The 22,282-nt window shown below is 51.2% G+C and overlaps 1 protein-coding gene across 1 annotated transcript in view; it reads left to right on the forward strand.

Annotated features, from left to right (window-relative positions):
- Positions 1–18,240, forward strand: part of KIAA0930 (KIAA0930 ortholog) — a 49,547-nt gene extending 31,307 nt beyond the window's left edge. Inside the window, exons 3-10 of the mRNA XM_037848181.1 lie at positions 2,742–2,861; positions 2,944–3,021; positions 3,378–3,479; positions 4,803–4,943; positions 5,681–5,875; positions 8,643–8,805; positions 11,555–11,713; positions 12,325–18,240. Of these exons, the coding sequence (XP_037704109.1) occupies positions 2,742–2,861; positions 2,944–3,021; positions 3,378–3,479; positions 4,803–4,943; positions 5,681–5,875; positions 8,643–8,805; positions 11,555–11,713; positions 12,325–12,365 (999 nt within the window). The 3' untranslated portion in view covers positions 12,366–18,240. The remainder of the gene's footprint in view (positions 1–2,741; positions 2,862–2,943; positions 3,022–3,377; positions 3,480–4,802; positions 4,944–5,680; positions 5,876–8,642; positions 8,806–11,554; positions 11,714–12,324) is intronic.
- The last annotated feature ends 4,042 nt before the right edge of the window (positions 18,241–22,282 follow it).

Genomic DNA, 22,282 nt, shown 5'->3' on the forward strand with positions numbered 1-22,282 from the left:
GGAGTCTTATATAAATAATATATATTTATATTATTTGAAATACATTATTTTAAATAAATATAGCATTATTTAGAACACAAAACTGGATGACATCACTTAGAGCAAGAGTTAGATTGAGAAAAAAGAGCCCTGGATATGCCAGCCATTAAATGTCAGGGAGATGAGAAGGAAACAGGAGTATCAAGAAGGAACTCAGAGCTGCTGAGATAGGAAGCATCCTGGAATCCAAATGAAAAATTATCTAGAAGTAGGGGGAACTGAACTCTGACAAATGCTGCTAATAGATTAAATACTCTGAAAATTAAAAATGGGCCATGAAATAAACCAATAGGGAATTTGTTGTTGACCTTGACAAGTGTGATTTTCAAGGAGAATGAGAAAAGAATTGGAGACGACAAACACAGACAACTGAGAAATTTTTCTGTAAGAACCAGAAAAAATAAAATGAAATATGTAGGACAGGGATGTGCCATGCAAAGAGGGACATTTATTGAGAGACGATATGAGAATTAATATGTTTGCTCGTGAGATGATCCAGAGAGACAGAACACTTAATAATCCAGGGCAAAGAGGAGACTTCCTAGAATGATATCCTTGAATGAACAGGAGTACTTGGATTTGGTGTGGAGGCAGAGGGTTTCACCTCAGCTGGAAACCAAGTAATTCACCAATAGTAATGGGACAATGCCTGAGATTTTATGGAGAAAGTTTAGAACGGTGAATAAATGGCTGTGGTAGCCAGTCCCCAATATGCCCCCCACCACCAATGAATCCCATTTCCTGGTGTTCATACCGTGTGTAGTCCTCTCCCCCTCTGTACCAGGGTTGGGCTGTGGGACCAATCACATATGGCAGAAATGATGTTATGTCAATTCAAAAATTAGCTTATGAAAAGACTCTCTGGTTTTGGTCATCTTGGTTGCAAGATTGCTTCCTTGGAACACATTCTCTTGGGGGGAACATGACAGGAACTGCTCCAGGGAGAGGTTCAAAGGGTAAGGAAATGAGGCCTCTGGCCAAAAGCCAAGTGAGTGAGCCTAAAGCAGATCATCCAACTAGGCAAGTCTCAGAGAGCACAGACCCAGCCAAATTCTTGTCCATAGTCTCAAGAGAGACCCTGAACCAGAACTGCCCAAGCTAAGCAACTCCAGATTCCTGACCTTCCAAACTGCATGAGATAATAAATATTATTTCAGGCTTCCCAATTTTAGGATAATTTGTTACATGGCGATAGGTAACTGATAGAATGGGATCTCACTGAGCTGTATCCTTAAATATGTTGGGCAAAATACACCTATAATCTCACCTACTGGCATGTAATGAATTCAGATACCACCCCCCATTCAGTTGCATGCAATTACCTCACAAAATAAAGCCCTAAAGAAAAGGGCAGAGAAGGAAACAAACTAACCCCATGTAACTGTTTTTTGTTTTTTGTTTTTTGTTTTTTTTTGGCTTAACAACAGCAATTTATTGGCTCATGGTTTCAGAGGCTTGATGTCTTGCTTCCTCTCAGGGTTGGTATGTTCTGCCTGGTCAGCAATCCTTGGGGCTCCTTGGCACCTCCGTCACAACCCCATGTAAACTCCTCAGGTGTGCACTCATATTTCTAAAGCTCTTGAGATAATTCAAGCAGAAGGTCACATCCGGTCGCGTCCATGCCAGTCCTAGAGCTGTGGGAAATGTCCGTGTGTTTTTTCATTCATTGAACCAGCGAAAATTTATTGAGCATCTACTTCATGCAAAGTAAAGAGCCTGAATGCTCTTGGAGGAGACTAAACGAGATGATTTCAGAGTGACACATGGGGGAAAGAAAGAATACAAGCAGGGCCATGAAATGGATTTGAGAGGACAGCAATCTGGGGACGCCTTGGGATGACTTCCCAGAGGCCACCCAGGCCGGGGGAAGCGGCAGCCGCTACCCCTCACCCCGTGGGATGTCTCTTCCTCTCTCTGAGGCAAGGTTGGCCTCCTACTCCCCTTCCCACGGCCCCAGCTCTGCCCGGGGGTGCTCAGGCCTGTGCACTGTGATGGCCCAGCATCAGCCAGCGGGTGTGGGCGGCCGCCTCTTGGAGCACCGTCCTGCAGGTTGCTCTCCAGGGCCAGGCAGGACACGGCCAGGGGCCCAGGGCCAGGGCAGGCTGCCTCACTTCCTCTCTGTTTCTTTTTGGTTTGCGTTTATTATTTGATCTTCAATCAATTTGATCCTCATCTGTTAAAGTGGAGCCAGTGCTGTCTGCCTTGTGGAGTTGTTGTTAGGGCTAATAACCAGTAATCATGAGTTAATCATTCACTTGCACTTAGTTTGTAGTTGTTAATGTGTTCTGTGTTGCTTAGTTTTAGGTACATTTTTTTTAAGTCAGTTTACACTGAAAAAATAATGTGTAATAATTTATCATTAAATTATAATTAATAATTTATAAAATGTTTGACCCAGACCCTGGGGCCCACCCTGAGCCTGCTAGATGTCATCATTATCACTATTATCATTATTAATGACACTTGACAAATGTGTCTTTTCATCCTCACCACAACTCTGAGAGGTCGGTGCTCTCAGCCCCTGGTGCAGATGAGGAAACTGAGACTCAGAAGACTCGGTTAACCCCTGGTCACATGTCTGGAAAATCGAGGAGCAGGAATTAGAGTCCAGGCCCCACGCAGCGGTCAGGGTGGCACGGGGAGACAGGTGCCTGGTGTCACAGGTGGGGGGCCGCGCTCTCACGTACCCCCGGGCCTTGCAGGAGGCCGAGCCTGAGGTGGAGGTGGAGGTGTACCGGCGGGACTCCAAGAAGCTGCCGGGCCTTGGAGACCCCGACATCGACTGGGAGGAGAGCGTCTGCCTGAACCTCATCCTGCAGAAGGTACCAGTGGGCTGGGCTGGGGGCAGGACTCCAGGAGCAGGGCCACGGGCCTCCACTCACCCCGCGCTGCCCTCCCTTCCAGCTGGACTACATGGTGACCTGTGCTGTGTGCACCCGCTCCGACGGGGGGGACATCCACATCCACAAGAAGAAGTCCCAGGTGAGCCAGCAGCTGCCCGGAGCCCCCCGGCCTCCCACTGCAGTTCATCTCGGAGCCGTAGCTCGCTGGCTGGCCCAAGTTGCTCTGGGGAGGGAAGTCCTCCTCTTGCTGCCCCTGCAGTGAGGGCTTTGGTTGCAGAAATCCTTGCAGCTCCTGGGATTGCGTGTCCAGGGCCGGAGCACAGAATCAGGTCTCCCCAAAGAGATCCTCCCAAGTGATTCTCTCGGCTTTGGCTGGCTTTGAGCTGTGGGAAAGCAGTGGCCGTGCCCTGGAGGACACAGTCCACTCAGTGGGGTGACTCTGGGCCTGGGTCAGGGCGGGGCCTCACCCGGCTCTTGAAATCTCCTTTCTTCTAGCAAGTGTTTGCGTCACCCAGTAAACACCCCATGGACAGCAAAGGGGAAGAATCCAAGATCAGTTACCCCAACATCTTCTTCATGATTGACAGCTTCGAGGAGGTGAGCTGCTTGCCACCAGCTGTTTCTCTCTTGAGTTTCCCTTGGTCGGGAGTTGGGGAGTGTGAGAGGGGGCTCTTTCTGAGGCCTCCCTGCTTTCAGCAGGGCACGGGGGCAGCCCGGGCACACACAGCTCGCTCTTCCCAAGCTAGTGAGTTCACGTAGCCCGAGCGTCAGTTTCCTCATCTGTCAAGTGAACATAATGATCACCTGGCCTACTCACCTGCCAGCGTTAAAGACAAACTAATGAATGGGGGAACGCGTTGTAAACTCTTAAAAGTGTTGTGCCAGTGGGAGGAGTCATTATTCATGCTTATTAAACCATGAATAAGCGCCTCCATGCTGGCACCAGCCTGGACTCCCAGGGGGTCCGAGAGGGGTGGGGATCCAGAAGTTACTGGGCCGACCTTTGTTTTCAGGTTGGGGAAGCCGGGACCCAGGGAGAAAGTGACTGGGAGGGGGAGCAGGGTGCTCGGAGGAGCAGGGGGGCCCGGCCACGTCCCACGTCCCACGTCCCACAGTGTCCCGGCCAGTGGTTCTCCCTTGAGTTGCCTGAGAACTGGCCCCTTCACTCATCCGGAAGTGGTCAGGGCCCCTGGGAGGACTCCACCAGGAAAGCAGACATGTTTCTCGGCCTTTTCTGGACTTGATGGTGTCCTGGGTTGGCCCGGAGCCGTCCCACAGCTTCTGGGGCTCAGGGAGGGTCAGCCTCCGCAGGCTTGCCGAGCTCATGAGTGGCCGTGCTGAGCTGCAACTCAAGCCTGTCGGCCATGGAAACTCACTGCCCGTGCACGGTCTCCTGGGGAGCAGTGACTCAGGAAAGCAGCAGGATGGGGTCCCCCCACCTGTAGCACATGAGTCCAGGTGTTGGGGTCCTCTGTGGTTGCCCTCTGTCAGTGCAGTGGGGGGCTCATGACGGCAGCCCAGCCAGGCAGGGCTTGGGGTGGAGGAGAGCCTAGGAAGTGGGCTGCACGGGCCTCAAAAATGCTGGACTCAGCATGAGGTCATGTGCCCAGGGTCGTGGTTCCGGAACAGCTGAGCTGGGGCGGGCAGCCTCCCCACCCCAGTCCCCAGAGAGGCTGTTGCAAACCTCCTCCTGCTAGACACAGCCCTTGAACCCTGTCCCGTTGGTCTCAGTCGGAGTGGAGAAGAGCCGGGTAGCCTTGGAGCAGCATCTTGGCATCTTGGGTTCAGTGTTCTCAGCTGCAAAGTGGGGATTCCCGAGCTCGTCCTCCGCCAGCTCTGGGGGCGAGTGGTGGGGTGGGGCTGGGTGTGGGTTGTGGGGCACTCACAGCTGACTCCCGTTTCCTCTTTGCACCCACCCAGGTGTTCAGTGACATGACGGTGGGGGAAGGGGAGATGGTCTGTGTGGAGCTGGTGGCCAGTGACAAAAGCAACACGTTCCAGGGCGTCATCTTTCAGGGCTCCATCCGCTACGAGGCGCTCAAGAAGGTGTACGACAACCGAGTGAGTGTGTGGGGCACCCCACAGGATCCATGGACTGACCTGCGGCTGCCTGGGAGACGGGTGCTCCCCATTGTTCCCCCTTTTGTCCCTGATACTGAAATTCCAAGCTCGGTTCTGTGCTGTCACTACCCCACCTCTGAGACCCCAGGGCCAGCTGGTCTCCCTTTCGGTGGTTCACGGCAGCTTTATGCTGGATTTTTCATGGTACCTTTCTGTTCCCTCAGGCTGCCTGCTGCCATCAGCAGTGTGAGTGGGGGGCTTCCTCCTCAATTCATAATTCCCTGGAGGGTGACAGCTGATGGTGCAGGGACTCACCACCAGGAGGCACTGGCCTTCTGCCCCTGGCCCTGGGTCTGCAGAGCCAGAACAGCCTAGACTGACAAGCAAGAGGACCCAGGGGGCTGACCCTGAGGACCCCAGGGGACGGGTCCCCTCCTGCAACTGGGTGCTGTCCGGAGGTCGGGGCTCTGTCCTTGCCTGGCATGGGCTTGGCTGTGGGTCCTGGGTCATCAGTGAGAAACGCACCAGCTGGGAATCAGAAACACCCAGCGCTGCCCTGCCTGCCGGGTCTGGTGGGTGGAGGGATTGCCCACGGAGACCCTCCCCTGGCGTCTCCCAGGAGGGGGATGGGCAGCCCTCATCTTGATACGGTCACCCTGGCTGCCTGCGTCCCAGGGGAGGCCCTGTGGTGCCGTCCCCACCTGTACCCGACTCACACGTTTCCCACCTGCCCACAGGTGAGTGTGGCGGCACGGATGGCGCAGAAGATGTCATTTGGCTTCTACAAGTACAACAATATGGAGTTCGTGCGCATGAAGGGGCCGCAGGGCAAGGGCCATGCTGAGATGGCGGTCAGCCGCGTGTCCACGGGGGACACGTCCCCCTGTGGGACTGAAGAAGACTCAAGCCCAGCCTCCCCCATGCATGAGCGGGTAAGGGCTGCACAGCGGGAGGGGCTGCCTGTCCCTTGGATGCATGCCCACTCTTGATGTGCTCCCTACAGCTCCCTGCTAGGTGGGTGTCAGCTTTCTGCTCCACCCATGAGGAGGCTGAGGTTCAGAGAGGGGCGTGACTTGCCCAAGGTCACACAGCAGCTTCAGGCCCGAGCCAGAGCTCGTTCTCCTTCCTGCAGCTGCCACCTTGCCGGACTGAGTACGCAATTGCTGTGGGCTCCCAGGTCCCAGGGCCTGCCTCGGGGTCTGCTGGGCAGCTGTGGGCCTGGGGCTGCCCTTCCCTGCCCCCCTTGCCATCCCCTGGCTTCTCTGAGTCAGGTGGGGGTGACCATGAGCTGTCTTCCTGGGGCCACCCAGCTCCCCACTGCGCACAGCTCATCTGTTTGCAAAGTGTTGCTGCATCTGTTGATTCTCGGGTCTAACAACCGCCCTGGGTATAGGTGTGATGTGTCCCTTCCACAGACAGAAGTGGAGGTGCTACAAACTTAATTGCATTGCTGGCATGTGACAGAACCTGGCCTTCCACCCAGTGCCACCTGGCTCCATGCCACGGTCTTCATCTCAGGGTGGGAAGCCGAGGTGTGCAGCTTTATTTCCAGAGCCTCCCCTGGGCCTGGAGTTGGCAGGCCCCAGGGCTCAGGCACCAGCCATCTGCAGCCCACCAGCTGCCCTGCCCTCCGGGATCTTCCAGCTCAGAGCCATAGGTCTGGGGGAAGATGGTTCCTCAGTGCAGCTGGCCAGGGGGGCACATGGGGACGGGCTGGGGAGGCAGCCTTGCCCAGCCCTTCTCCAGGAGAGGCTGGAATCACGTCTCCTTGGACAAGTCTCTTCCTCTCTGAGCCTCAGTTTTCTCACCCAGAAAGGGGACAGAAACACCTGCTTCCTGAGAGGCTGAGAGGCTCAGAGGAGCCGCAGTACCTCCAGCTCCTGAGTGGACCTGGGCCACAGGAAGGATTCCGCAAGCTGCAGCGGCCTTGGCTACCTTTTGCCACCCAGTTGCGTGGAGAAATGCCCGCTGGGAATGTGGTCACACACCTGGGGCTCACCTGTGGGGAGCGTGTCTGCCATGCTGTCAGCCGGGGTGGCCACAGCTGCTTGGACAGCCGTTTTCCTTCTCTTCTACATACCTTTTAAAAACATTTTATTTTCTGCAGTGAATGCATTTTATAAGCAGAATTGAAACAACAAATGCAATTTTTTTTTACACAGATGGGTGAGAATTTCAGGCGGGAGCCTCTCTGGTCCTTGGAATAGAGACTGTTTGTATTTGAGCCTATTTCCAAGCTGTGGGCCTATGAACCATAGCAGGGTTTGACTCGCCCTCCGAGCCCCTGACCACGTGTGTGTGTGAAAATCCCTGTGAAGACAGGACCGGTCACCAGGCCTGCCGGGGCCTTGTCCCTCCCACTGGTCTGATGGGCGTGAGGGCTTCTCTCTCCCAGGGAGCCCACAGGCTGGAGGCACGCAGGGAGGCCCGGAGGGTGGGGCGTTGCCTGGGCCCCTGCAGCTGTCGGCCAGTGATGCAGCCTCCCGCCACCTCGTGCTCACCGTTGCTCGCCCCCCCTTTACAGAAGGGTTATTTGTAACTGGTGCGTGGCCAGTGTAGACTCTGTGTATTGTGGTTTCTGGTGTTTGTTTTTTATCTTTTAAAAACCTTCTTCCCGGGCTTGTGGGAGGACCATCCGGAGCCCAGCGGCCGCCGGGACTTTGGTGGATGTTGAAGCCATGACACGGAGGCTGATGTGCAGCCTGAAGTCTCAGCCCCAGCTCATCTTGTCCCTCAGATTCTTGTTTGCATGGGGAGGAGGGAGGAGATGGGCCAAGTTCCCTCTGCCTGGAACGCCCTTCCCCCCCTTCTTCACCTGGCGAACTCCTACTCGTCCTTCAAGACCCGGCTTGAGCAGCGTCTCCTCCAGGAAGCCTTCCGGGTCCTCGGGCTGTCAATCCTTCTTGCCTCTGTGCTCCCTCCCCCTGTGGCCTGTGCTCCCCTTTCTGTCTCAGTGGTCGATGTACTACTGTGTATGGATGTCCTGTTCCGAGTCTGTGAGCAGACTGTGAGCTCCACGAGGGCAGGGACCAGTGTCATCTGCTTATCTGTCCTGTGCTGGGCCCACCTGGCCCTGAGTGGACAGAACAGTGTGTCAGAGGGAGGGGAAGGGGAGCTGGGGGTTGCAGGGCAGGGTCATAGAAGCCAAGAGGAGAAATCGGGGAGGGCACGGCCTTAGGAACGGAAGCCCTGGGTGGCAATGCTGGGTGGCCTCGGGCAAGTTGGGGTGGTGCCCCAGCCTCAGTTTCTGCCCTTGGTGGATGGCCTGGTCCCAGCTGCCATCTCCTGGGTGGGAGGATTCAGTGAATTCACGTTGTGGGGTTCAGTGGCTGAGTTTTTATGTGCTTGAGCCATCCCCCCTCTCTCTCCACGTTGGAGGCCTCGAGTTGGGGCTCACTGCCCTTTGTGGCTGCCTGCTTCCTCCCGGGCAGCCCTGGCGGCCAGCCGTTCTGCTGGTCCCTGAGTGGAGACCTGTTTCCCAGTGTCCGGAAGGCCGCTCAGATGCCTGCTGCTGGGCCCCAGGACGGCCGGCCCTCAGGAGGGAGGGTCAGTGACCACAGCCAGAGCCTCTCGTTGGGGGCCTGTCGCTCCCCGGACAGGGCTCTGTGCCGGGTTTGCTTCGAGGGCGGAGCACGAGGAGGCCCAGGGAGCCATGGCGGTGCCCCTGCTGTGCTCGTGACTAGGGCTCCTCGTCCCCAGGTGACCTCTTTCAGCACCCCCCCCACGCCGGAGCGGAACAGCCGGCCCACCTTCTTCTCGCCGTCCCTCAAGAGGAAGGTGCCCCGGACCCGGATCGCCGAGATGAAGAAGTCGCACTCGGCCAATGATAGTGAGGAGTTCTTCCGGGAGGACGGCGCTGCAGGTGACCTGCCTTGCCCTGGAGGCTGCCGCCCGCTGCCTGGCTCCCCGGGGTCCCGGCTGGTGGCCCGTTCGTTCCTGCAGCGAATGCGGGGAGCCAGTGTTGTGTGCCAGGTTCTGCTCACAGGGCTGGGATGGAGCTGGGGGCAGACAGACAGGAACCCCTGCCTGGGGAGCACCATCCCAGTGGCCTCGGCGTTCCTAGAAAAGGGCGCGGGGGCATGTCCCTGCAGCATTTTGTACTCCGTTTCAGGGGCTCCCAGGCTTCTGGACCCTCCGATTAGTGTAAGGGGGGCTGTCACACACACAGTGGGTGCGAGAGATCCTTCCTGAGGAAGAGGTGAACTCGGGTTCATTCCTGCATTTTGTGACTTCAGATTCTCCTGGTTTTATTCCTTCTTGGTGTCTTTTTTGGCCAGCTTGTCCTCTATTCTAGAACCTTCTTCAACCGTTGGTGCTCCTCTGGCGTCTCCAAGACCCTCGTCTCTCCCTGATGCCGTCTCCACTCTGGAAAATTCCTCGGTTGTTGGTCTCCTCAGCCTTTCTGAGACCCTCATCTCTCCCTGATGCCGTCTCCATCTAGAACCTTCCTCAGCCATTGGTCTCTTTGGCCTCCCCGAGACCCTCATCTCTCCTCTATGCTATCTCCACTCTAGAACCTTCCTTGGTCGTTGGTCTCCTCAGCCTTCCCGAGACCCTCGTCTCTACCCTATACCATCTCCATCTAGAACCTTCCTCGGTTGTTGGTCTCCTCAGCCTTTCTGAGACCCTCATCTCTCCCTGATGCCATCTCCATCTAGAACCTTCCTCAGCCATTGGTCTCTTTGGCCTCCCCGAGACCCTCATCTCTCCTCTATGCTATCTCCACTCTAGAACCTTCCTTGGTCGTTGGTCTCCTCAGCCTTCCCGAGACCCTCGTCTCTACCCTATACCATCTCCATCTAGAACCTTCCTCGGTTGTTGGTCTCCTCAGCCTTTCTGAGACCCTCATCTCTCCCTGATGCCATCTCCATCTAGAACCTTCCTCAGCCATTGGTCTCTTTGGCCTCCCCGAGACCCTCATCTCTCCTCTATGCTGTCTCCACTCTAGAACCTTCCTTGGTCGTTGGTCTCCTCAGCCTTCCCGAGACCCTCGTCTCCACCCTATACCATCTCCATCTAGAACCTTCCTCGGTTGTTGGTCTCCTCGACCTTTCCAAGACCCTTGTCTCTCCCTAATGCTATTTCTATCTAGAACCTTCCTCAGTCGTTGGTCTCCTTGGCCTCTCTGAGACCCTCATCTCTCCCTGATGCCATTGTCCACTCTAGAACCTTCCTCTGTTGTTGGTCTCCTCGGCCTTCTCGAGACCGTCGTCTCTACCCTGTACTGCCGCCACCTAGAACCCTCCTCGGTTGTTGGTCTCCTCGACCTTTCCAAGACCCTTGTCTCTCCCTCATGCTGTCTCCATCTAGAACCTTCCTCATCTCTCCCCGATGCTGTGTCCACTCCAGCACCTTCCTCGGTTGTTGGTCTTCTCGGCCTTCCCTGGGCCCTTGTCTCGCTCCCCTTGGGCGCCTGCCTGTCCTGCGGTGACAGTGGTGGCTGTGTGGAGGCTGGTGACTCACACGTCTTCGTCTCTGGCCTGCCCTGGGTCCCGGCCTGTATATCCAGGGCCTCCTCAGCCCCCATCTGGAGGTCCCAGAGGACCCCGTCTGACCAACTCACGTTGTCAGCTAGCCTGCTCCCTTCCAGTCTTCTCCCTGCCCGTGCACGGTACCACCGTCCATCCAGCTTGTGAGTCAGAAAGTGGGGACGCCTATTTGGTAGTGACAGTGATGGGACATCATTGGAGGGATTTAAGTGAGGGATTGACAGAGCCAGATGTGAATATTCAAAATACCACTCTGAGGCCCACCTGGAAGATGGACCCCGGGAGGAAAGGGACGGGCACCATCGTGTCCTCCTTCCCGGGCTCCGATCCTGGCACAGGGGCAACTCCACACACACCGTCAAATGGAGAGACCCCAGCAAGCTCACGGAGTGCCTTCCACGACCAGGCTCTGTGCAGGGAGCTGGGGTGTGGCCACGGAAGTCAAGGACAGCTGTCCTTGAGCCGGCCACCAGGATGGCGAGGCAGGGGGCCCTCTGGACAAGACCCTGCCCAGGGCCAGCTGACCTCACTCCAGCACTGGCCCGGCACGTGCTCCGCGTGACCTTGGGCTCATCCCTTCCCCACTCCGGGCCCGTTTCCAAATCAGTCGGAAAGTGCTAGTAGCCATTCCTATCCGCTGCCCTGGTGCGAGGTCCCCCAGCCCGGACGGAAGGCTGGGTAACAGTGGCAGGTCACCCCTACCTCGCCGCGCCCTGCTCTGCAGACTGGCTGGGCCCAATTCCAGTGACAGACGTGGCCACAGGCAAGCAGGGAAAAGACACGAGCAGGGTGTGTTCCGGGGCCGCCAGGGGGAGACCCAGCTCCCTGACGGAGAGGGAGACTGTGGTCGGGAGCTTCTTGGGACCTCAGGGTGGATCAGGGCACCCAGGAATGGGGGGAGGGCCGGGAGGGCAGGCAGGGCCAAGGGTGTCCGGGATGGGGGGTATTTGCACTGGTGGAGCTGTTGATAAGGAGCACCCAGGGCCCAGGCTGCAGCAGAGGGGAGTGTGCTCTGTGGGCTCTGCCGCCCGGCCCCTCCCTCTCCCCCCAATATTGCCCGCCCCAGGCTGGCTCCCTCCCCCCAGCACTGCCTGAGTGCTGACCGGGCTCCCTCCCTTCCAGCCAATCTGCACAATGCGACCAATCTTCGGTCTCGGTCCCTGTCTGGCACCGGACGGTCCCTGGTCGGGTCCTGGCTGAAGCTGAACAGAGCAGACGGAAATTTCCTTCTCTATGCACACTTAACCTACGTCACTTTGCCACTGCATCGGATTTTGACAGGTAATGCTGGTTGAGGTGGACAGACACTGTCATTGCTTTGTAGCCTGCTCTGCTTCCTGGGTCCCTGCAGGTCACTCCTGGACTTGTCTAACCCTGTACTGTCATTTGAAGCAAGGCCCAAAGCTTGGATTTCCACCCGTAAGCATCCCGGGCCTCCCCGATTCAGACGCCAGCTGGGGTCTCTGGGAAAGCTGTGGCCTCTTAAAGGTCTCTGCACCTCTCTGGAGGCCCCTGCTTTCCCCACCTGAGTGACTGGGGTTCCTAGGGGCCAAGGCAAGGCTCCAAGGCCCACTCGCCTGGGCCTGACAGCAGCGGTGCCATGCGGTGCTGAGCGGTGGCTCTAGAGTCAGACAGGCCTGTGATCAGGCCCCACTTCCACTTGGCCTTGATCAGGCAGCATAACCCCTCCAAGCCTGTTTCCCCATCTTTACCATAGGGATGGCGATGACATCTTCAGTTTTGTGGGGACTTAGAGAAGGAGGGCCTGTGAATTACTTAACGTGGGCTTAGCGTGGAGCCAGGGCTTCCTTCACAAACGGCAGCTATCGTTGCCGTGGCTCTCGATGTGTTCAACTTTCCTTTTTCATTTGCTCCTCCGCTGTTGGCTCCAGACATCCTGGAAGTCCGGCACAAACCCATCCTGATGACCTAGCGGTGTGCGGAGACAGAGAGGAGCCCCCAGCCCTGCCCAGCCCTGGGAGTGCTGCCAAGTGCCTACCTGTGCCGCTGCCACCGGGGTCTTCTGTGACAACCCAGCGCCGGAGCCGGAGCCGGGGCAGGGCCTCCTCGTCTCCCGGGGCCAGGGCCGACTCCATGAACACCAGCCCAAACTGAAGTGCCTCTTCCTCCCCGCTGCTGGCTCTGCTCCTGCCCCCTGCCCACCCACTCCTCACACCCCCAGCCCAGCCCCGGAGAGCCCTCTGCTTCCAGAGGGGACCAGGGACTCCAGGAGGCCATAGGCGGGAGCGCGAGGGAGCAGCTGGTGTCCGGAACTACCAGCCCGGTGTCAACGCCGCACCAGACAGCAGGCGGGGACCACGCAGCTCGGAGCAGCCGTTCAGTGCACTGGACTTGCCACACTTTCTGAAGGAAACCTCATTTAAGATTTGGGATCTTAAGATTTAACGCTGTGCCAGTGAACTTCAGCATCCAAGTTCACGCGACTCATCCATCCCCGCCGAGTCTACCACTTTGTTACCAGGGGGCTACCATGGGGAGATGGGACATGAGATGTCGGACAGTTTTGCCCTCGGCTAGGAAAATACCTCACCCCATGCCCGGTTCCAGAAAGGCCCCGAGCTGAGCAGACAGCCCCTGACACCTTCCAGAATGGCCTTTTGCTTCCAGCCAAAGAACAGCGCCAACACGCACACCTCCGACCGGGCACAGCCCTCTCTGGGCCCGGCCGGAGTGACCACAGGTTCTGCCCTCGGCAGCCGGCAGGGTGGGATGGCTGGTGTAGGTAGGGCTGGCGTCTCCCAGTGAGGTTGTGGGCAGGACCCTTGCTGCTGGGGACGGAGCAGGGGGCAGGGTGTCGTTCCCTCTTCCCTGGTTCCCGGAGCAGAGCCGTTGGCAGAGTGTGCCGGCTCAGTGGGACAGACGGGGGGTTGGCTGAGGTTCTGGGCTGTCCGTGGGAGCGGGCCGCCCGGCGCCAGGCCTGCCCGTGGCCTTGTCCCAGCACGAAGGGGTTTCCCGAGACCAGAGGCACGTCCCCTGCCCACCTGGGAATAAACTGTAAGAGGGGCTCCCTGCTGCTGTGTTTTCTGTGTGTGTGGAGTCCCCCGGAAGATTTGAGGGTTCACGGTATGCAGTAAGAGATCCTTTTTGGGGGGAGGAAGAATAGAGAAGGTTGTTTCCCATCTGTTTTCACTCCGAGGTCTCTCACGGTTTGCACTGAGCACCAGGAACAGAGGACTGCTGGAGCTTTCTCTAGATTTTGTATGCCGTGATTAAAAGCGAGCTACGTTTTATTCTGCCTCAGTCTGCTCACCTGTAAAATGGGGCTGATACCACCTACCTCACTGAACGTCCCCAGGGTCCAAGTGGCACGACCGGGTCACGGCAGGGTTGCCAGCCCCTTTGCCCAGCTCTGGTCAGGTGTTCTGCTGTTGGGGTGTTTATCCCCATGCCCCCCACTGTGCCCTCTTTCACAGCTATTCCAGGAAGACGTCTGGAGGTGGGGCTTGAACGTGTTTGCCTTCTCCTCAGTGCCCAGAGTGGGTCTGAGCTGTGTCTCAGCTCCACACGACCTCACTTTCCAAAGTAGTGTCTTGGGGTAGCACAGGGCTGGGTAACGCCCCAAAGCCTTGGAGCGCTGCCCCCGGGGAGCGTGGCCCGGCAGCCAGGACACGTTAGCTTTTGTTCCGGGGGGTGCTGCGCCCGTACCCGTGTGCATCCGGAGGGGTTAAAAGACAGCGGTTTGTTCAGGAGCTTTTCTCCCTGACCATTCTGAGGTCTGAAGGCTCTGGAACTCAGATTTGGGAGAAATAAAGTCCCGAGGTATCTTGGAAAAATGAGGAAGTTCAAGACTTACAGAAAAGCAGTGGCCCTGACCTCCGTTCTCAGAGGGAAGGAGCCTGGGAAGACCCCTTGCCTGGGGCCAGAGAACCAGCCCTGGCTGGGTCCTAGGGCAACTCAGGCTCCTCCTGCAAAATGCCAACCACAAGGTCTGCCTGCCTCCTGGTGGTGTAGCCAGGATCGATTGGCGTGACAGGCGGAAGTGCTCTGTGCATTGCATAAATGAACCCTGAGTTTTTAAAGCATGCAGACAGCACACGAGGGTTTGGCAGTTCATCTAGCACAAGCCATGTGGAGGACTGTCTGAAACATTTCAGTACTGTTATCCCCATTTTACAGATGAGGAAACAGGACCAGAGAGGTTAGGTAAACCGCCCAAGGTTGATCAGTGCATAATGACAGCTGGGAGTCAAACCCAGGCAGTATGGCCCAGTCTACACTCTGAACCCTGACACCCTGCTGTTCCGGGTAAATGGACAAATGTTGAGGGGCGTCTACCTTTCTTGGTCTTTAAATCTTCCTCCAAAGGGTACTTACAATGATTTTAAAACATGAGTAGAGGCACTTGGAAACTAGGCAGCCAGCTGTCTCTCCTAGGCTTGGTTTTTCAAAGTAACGTGACTTCTCGTGTTGCTAGATCTTTCCTTCTTGAAAGGCCACCTCTAATTTTCCTGGGAATATGCCTCTTATGTCAGGCTGACCAGAGCATGCAGACATTTCTTAAAGTGGAACTGGAATTAAAGTACAGTTTTCCTTTGAGGAAACTGACAATAAGAAAATTGTGTATTTTTTTCTTTTTAAGAAAGGTCATGGTCCTAGATTCTTTTATTACATTTCCATTTGCAACTTTTCTTTCAGCACCTCAAGTTCAGGCCGCCCTGAGTCACATTCTGCTTTCTTATGGGACTTCCATAAAAGCAACTAAGATTCATTATTTCCAAAGAAGAGTATTATTTAAGACATAAGTAACAAGTAGTCAAATAAGAACAAAAAAGAAGCAAAATGTTATAGCTCCATCAGTTTGGAGATAGCCTGGTTCTCTGAAGAGCTGGATAATGTTAACCTTTGAACTTTTTAAGGACCGTGACCAAATCATCAGAAAGCAAACAGGTTTTTGTCTCCAAGGAGAGAGCAGAGTGAGGACGTGAAGGCATGTTTCTGATGGGATTTCTTTTTTTTTGAGTCTTGGAATCAAACCACGATCTAGTTATGCTGTTTAACCACAAATAAACTTTTAAAAGAAGACTTTTTAAAAATGAAGTAAAAACCTTTCTTTTAATTAAAAGACATTCTAAAAGGAAGTCTCTTATGCAGTTGGTATGCTATAATGGCTGACTTTTGAAAAATATTTATTTTGACAGTGTCATAATATGGTGGTTTTAAATCATTGACCCAAATTCCTTAAAGGTTTACATATTAAAAATCTACCTGCCAACTTTTCAATAAAACTTAATACATTTCACTCCGATGCATATTCTCTTCAGTTTCCAGTTTAGCTGGAATTTAGTTTCACATCCAGTTTCAAAAACTTGTAATCTTCCTGCCGAGGCTTCCTCTCACTTTTCTGTCAGAAAGCAGGAAGACTTGGCTTTAAAAAACAACTGCCCCATGAGGATAGAAACTCTTGAGAAGTAGGAAAATGCAAGTGTTGGCGACATCTGTGTCCTTCAGTTTAAACTGAGGTAGCCTTTGGGGGGATCAGCACAGAGGATGCTCTGGTCGGAAGGCAGAGGCCCACCCAGAGGGAGATGACATTTTGTGCATGAAGTGACGGGTCTGGGCTGTCAGCCCCTCGCACCCCCTTTTCCCTGACTGACCTGGAACTGACCCTGGAAAAGCAGAGCTCTGGGGAACACCACGCACGAGCAAATTCTCTTGAAAGCCGCGTGGCTGGGGCCGGGTTCGGAGTCCCGCAGCAGATGCGGCCAATCCGGGACCAAGGCATTTCTGTTTACAGTTTTCTGTTCCCCAAGCAAGCAGGCATTTTTACTGTTGCAGCTCAAGTCCTTGAGTTTAGTAGATTAAAACTAACTGCTCCTCCAGCTCCGCTGAGCAGCTTGACGCATTCACTCTTTCTTACCTTCTTTGGACCCTTGGTGCCCCCAACTTCCTAAAAGGTTGGGGTGCTTTAGGTGTAAATAGTTGTCTTTTATGGTTTTCAAACTGAATCTATGTATAAAAATAATTAAACCTGCGAAGAAAACCTGTTCAGATTTTTCACAACTTTGAGGCTTACCTAGTGTTTTTTACAGAGTATATTTTAGCACAAGCACCATGGTGGCATGCATCGAAATGGTGGTATGCTAATTGTCAGTGCTATTTCCATAAACATTATCAACAGCTTCTTGACTGATCCTCCACATTTAGTAGAAATCATTTCTAAGCAGTATTTGTGGTTGTCTTTTAGCTTTGCTTTATGATTTCATGTTTCTTTGGAAAGTTGATTTGCATGTTAGATATAAAATTTATTTTTCATTTTCTTGTAATGAATCTGTAACTTGTTATTTTTTTTCTCTACTAGGCATTTCATATTAAATACTCTGCAGGACTATTACAGCAAAGTGACAACTCAATAATTGAGCATTAAGTAGCCCCAAAGATTTCTTAGACTTTTTTTTGGAGCTGTCACAGTTAACTTTTTTTTGGAATAGCGTGAGTTAGAGGCTCCGCAGCCATTAGCCCTGTGAGAGATGGGCAAGGGCCTCTGGGAGCTGGTGACCCTCAGCTGTGTCCAGCTTGCTCTGAGATGCCATATTTGCAAATTTAAGTCACAAGAGATGTGCTTCAGGTTTAGCCCTCAGCTCCCATAAAGTAGCATACAGGCTTACAGTTGTACTGTAAAATTGCCTGAGCTTTTTCTAGGGATGCTTTCAAAAAGCCCTCACAGGAGTGGAAAAATGACTGGCTTAGAAGTTGGGAAGCCTGAGTTCAGGTTTGACCTGGCTCCTGACAAGCTGCCTTATCTTCTAGATGAGGTTTTTGGATTGGGTGATCTCTCTGTTGCCTTGCAGCTCTGCAGTTAAGTATGATGTTCGGATATTTATTTCTGACTAACTATCCAAGCCTGCTATTACAAGTTCATCATAGCTTCAGAAGTCACTTTTCAAGCAATGGACATGATCAAATGAACACTTACATTGCATGGTGATGGGTATAAGATCTAAGCTACCATAGAAAGGTGTAGAATGGAAAACAAGGGAAAGAGAAAAGAGGGGTAGGAGAGGAAGCATGCAAGTTCAGAAATACAGTAAGAGACTTCACATCGGACGACACCCCTTGGAAATAGCCATTGCATTAGAAATTTCTGAATTAGTAGAACGTTCTGAACCGGTTATCGTCAAAAGCAGACTTTGCAAGATGGGAATGGTATTGAGGCAAGGTTTGGGTAAAATAATAATAAAAGCCTTCTCTGCTGTTTGGATCAAACTCTGTCCCCTTCTTGTCCTTTCAGGCACCCGAAAAGAGGTCCTTAATAGACAGCTGGGGACAGCGTCCCCACTCCTTCAAGTTCAAGGCAATGAGCAGGTTCCTATTGAGTTGCCTACTCCTAAAGCCTAATATGCTTCAGTTCCTCTTGTCCTAATCTACATGAACGTTCAGGAACTACCATCATGCCCTGGCTTAGAAAAGAATATTGCCTGGATGGGAAAACCTTTGGGAATGTTAGACTGGGAGGAGGGGGAAATGTAATTTGATCCATACAATAACGGTTCATTGTACATATACATGTTGAATGTGTGAACATGCTGTACTTTGTACTCGATTGTCAGGATGACAGAACAGCTGGAAAATTTTAATGAGTAAGGGAAAACATTCGTTCCCAGGGATGATAAAAGAAAGGATCTTGGTGTCTTTTCTTTTCCTTAGTGCTTCACTGAATTACCCCGAGTTAGCCTCTACATAAATCACCAGGTTTTACAAGATATTTCTTTCCCATGTGTGGCTTAAGGAATCTTCTGTGTTGGAATTTGACTTTAATAAAGCAATTAAGTTGCTCAGTTTGAAATAACCATGGTGTTTACTGACCTTTAATGATTATATTTTGAAGCAACAAGTTTGTTCAAAAGATTTTAGCCAATTCCAGAAACCAGTTTAATCTCAGTGGTCTGCTGGCGAGAGCATCTGGTCCCTTAAGCCCTGGGCCACAGTTTTCTCAACTGTGAAGCAGAATCCCCACCGTCCTTCCCGGGTATGGTGAGGTTGAAGTGAAACAAGGTTAGGCGTGGAGGCTGGCACAGTTCTTGGTAACTTGTAACTATCGTGCCTCCCCCCCCACCCCCGCATCCCCACCTTTCGAAATGTGCCAAAAGGGTACATTCCATAGGTTACCCTTGAGAATCAGAAGGGACCTAGACCGAGCCTAGTGGCTCTCAGCCTTGAGCGTGCATCAGAATCACTTATTAAATGCCAGATGGCTGGTGCTGAAAATATTCTGGACTGAGATAGTGGTGATGGCTGCACAACTCTGAATATACTAAAAACCCTGAATCATGCACTTTAAAGAGGTGAATTTTATGGTATGTGAATTATATCTCAATTAAAACAAAGCAAACAAGACAGATGACTTTAGCACCCAACCCGAGGTAAGAGTGCACATTTCTCACAAGTTCCAAGAGTTGCTGAAGCTGCAGGTTCTGGAACCACACTTTTGGGACCACTGTTTTAGCCTAACTATTCACTCACCCAACTGGGTACCTCAAATAGGGCTGGTGTGGTTTAGGTATAATGCACCTCTTTAGATAGCACCTTCTTAATGTCACTTAAGTAGTTTTCACTAGATGTTAACACTTCTAGAAAAATACTTTGATGGATAACTTAAGTCTTTGCAAAATTTTATCATTCAGGAGACTCCTCTTATAAACCAAGTGCTGAATAATTTAGGCAGCTTTAAAAAATACAAACATGACTCCAAAATACTATCATAACTGTTTTACAATTTAGTCCGTTAATGCCATAGTGATTTTCTAAATCACTCCAAATTTTAAATTATATAAACTCAATTATCTATTTTCCTTGGTCCTCAGTCTTAAAAATGTCCTTAGAAGAGCTCAGGTTTTGGATTGAGATGGACTCGGACACAAATACCAATTCCATTTCCATCTGTCCTAAGCATGTTCTAGTTTCTCTGGAAAACCCACGAAGGGAGCCCGTGGGCTCCAAGGTTTGCTGTGAGGACTCAACCTAGCATGGAGCTTTCAAACAGCCAGTGAAGTAGCTGCTCTTCCCATCCTAACCTGTAACTGACCCAACAGAAACCCTTGGCTAGAATCGTTTGCAAGTGGGCTCAGCCTGTACATAGTCCAGTAAGCCAGTCTCCCTCTTGCCTTCAAGTGGCTTTTCCTGTTACCGTTCAGGGAGGTTTCTGGTGCTGCTTCTGCTGGATTCTTTTCCCTCGTCTGCCTGCCTTGCATTAGAGCCATGTGCCACAGAGGAACACAAAAGTGTCAAACATTACAATTTTGTTTAGTTTCCATTTATTCACATTTCATGGATTGTTACAATTCCTCAACGGGAGCATTCAAAAACTCAAACAAACTGAGATTACACTGTTTGACAATTCAAGTATTTTAGTTTTACTTCCTGTTTAATAAAAAGCAAACAATTCTTTATCCATCTGATTGCTAAAAAGTTTTACATCTCCATTAGGATTGTGCCTGCAAACAGAGAGGCCTTCGTCCTTACCATGGTGACATGATGGCCAAGAGGGTACAGGGCACGGGCCTTATGCTTGGAGCGCCGGCCTGAAGGAGAGACCGGGGTTTTCATCTCCCGGTGTCACAGGACAAATCAACATCCACTTAAAATTCCCACTTCCAGAATGAGAATACCCAGGGGTTTAGGAGTAAACCATTTACTTGGCAAAGTTTTCAAAAGCATCAATCGTGCTTGTATTTTGACTCCTCTAAAATATTAGAATGACAAATGCTCAAAATATTAAAAAGACAAACAAAAAACACACTAAACACAACTTATTTACTCTTAAAACTATACCAAAAAGGCTTTCTCAGTGGAAATTTGTCTTGAACTCTAATAGTCAAGGTAGAATATTAGAGCATTTCTTTTTCTCTATCCCAGAATGGGTAGGTGTGTTTTTTTTTGGCATGTAGCATGTAAAAAACAATTTACAATTGCAATTGTAAAACAGAATAAGCCACTTAAAACCAGTACATAAATGGTCGAACTTGTTCTTCTGTGGAAAACACAATCTAAAGTTTAAAAACTAGACACGTTTTCATTCTGTAATTCTAGTAAGGACAGCTCAACTCAATTTTTTGCTTACTGGGAATGCTCAAAAGGATGAAATAGACACATCACAGTTTTTTTTTTTTAAAACAAAAGGCCACTGGGATATTCAGTATTTAAGAGGCAAAACAATTTAGAATTAAAGGAAAAAATATACACACCTCACAATAGGCCATGTATATGATGTAAATAATTTATATAGATTCTCACTAAAGATGTATGAAAATTTCGGTCCACGTTATACTTAGCATTTTAAAGCTTAATTTCTAATTTCTTAAAAAAAAAATAAACTCATGGGTCAGAATTTAACAGTAAATAAAGTGAAGAAAAAAAGGTAGGCCCTACAAGGTGCCATGGGTGCCCCTTCCCCCAAGTAACATACAGGTATTTTAGATTATACAAAAGAGTTCACACATACTTATAGGTTGTATTATACAAGTACATAAGTAAATGGAGAATAACAAGTCCCTAAAGCATAAAAGACTAAATTTTAAGAAAACATCACATTTTTCCCTGTAATTTTCACATTAACAGTGGCAGTCTTAGCAGCAATAACTTGCTGGGAATGTTGGGGGTGGGGGGAGCCACACGCCTATCTGCTAATTTAAAAATAAAAGATACAAACTATTTCTGTATGGCATGGGTAGGGTGGGGAGTGGGGGTGCTTAAAAGATAATCCAATCGTAACTATTTCCAGGTCATTTTCTTGTGAACAAACATTTCACTACATGTGCTGAGGTTAACAACGTACCGCACGGCAGCCAGGTGTGCGTACGATGCCCGTGAGTGAGGCTTCCGGTTGGGACCACGGGAGCATGTGGTTACGCTGTGTGTAACCCACTGGGATCTGTTATCCTTTGGTATTTCCTTGTTGGCCTTTTAACCATGGGATAAGCCTAATGTGAACAGGGCAGGGCAAATGTTACTCTAACAGTCCTAACCACTTGTCTACCATAAATCATCTGTAGCAAAGACTCATGGACATTTTCAATTCTAGAAAAAAAATGCAGATTTATTGCCACTTCTCGGTTGTACAATGTAGCTAAGTTTGTGACTGCATCTCACAATAGTGCAAGCATACCTTTATCCAATCACACATGGGCCTCATTCTCACACTGGAATCAGAAAACTGAGTAGTACAAGCATCTTGTAATAAATGTTGGCCCAATTACCATGACACGCATTTAAGAGTTAACATATTTGATCATATAACTGCCTCTACCCTGCACCTAAAGATTGTAGTTTTTTTTTAAAGCAACTGTACCATATATGATTATCTTGACTATTCATTTTTACATTAAAATGCATTACATATTGAAGACCAGAATATACATGTGAGCCTTGGGCACAAACCCTGAGCCTTTATTTTAAAAGATCATCCTGGTATCAGTATTAAATGATTTGTGAGGAATTAAAGTGGAAATTAAACATTAGATTTGGCATCTAACTCACGTGCCCAGACTCTTCAAAGAACACTCGAGTGAGTCTCCATCGGCCACGGGAAGAGTGGGCCAACCCTGTGGCAGGGTCTCCTCATGCGTGGCCGTGGCTCTCCTCCAAACTGAAAAGGTAAACATCTTACTCTTAAAAAGGTAACTGGATATTTCAGATATCAAATGTAGAATATATTGCTGGCTGAAGTTAAGGGCAAAATTTACACAATTTTTGCTTCCATTCCCTCATCACATGCCTCCTGGTTAACCCACAGGGTTGTGTTTACCAAAAGCTCCATGTGCTTCACTTAGTGAGCTTTTCAATCCACAGGGTATGTCGTGGTACAAATGACAAAGAGCATCATATCTTCCTTCC

Source organism: Choloepus didactylus, chromosome 8 (genome assembly GCF_015220235.1).
Source record: "Choloepus didactylus isolate mChoDid1 chromosome 8, mChoDid1.pri, whole genome shotgun sequence".
Classification (NCBI taxonomy): Eukaryota; Metazoa; Chordata; class Mammalia; order Pilosa; family Megalonychidae; genus Choloepus; species Choloepus didactylus.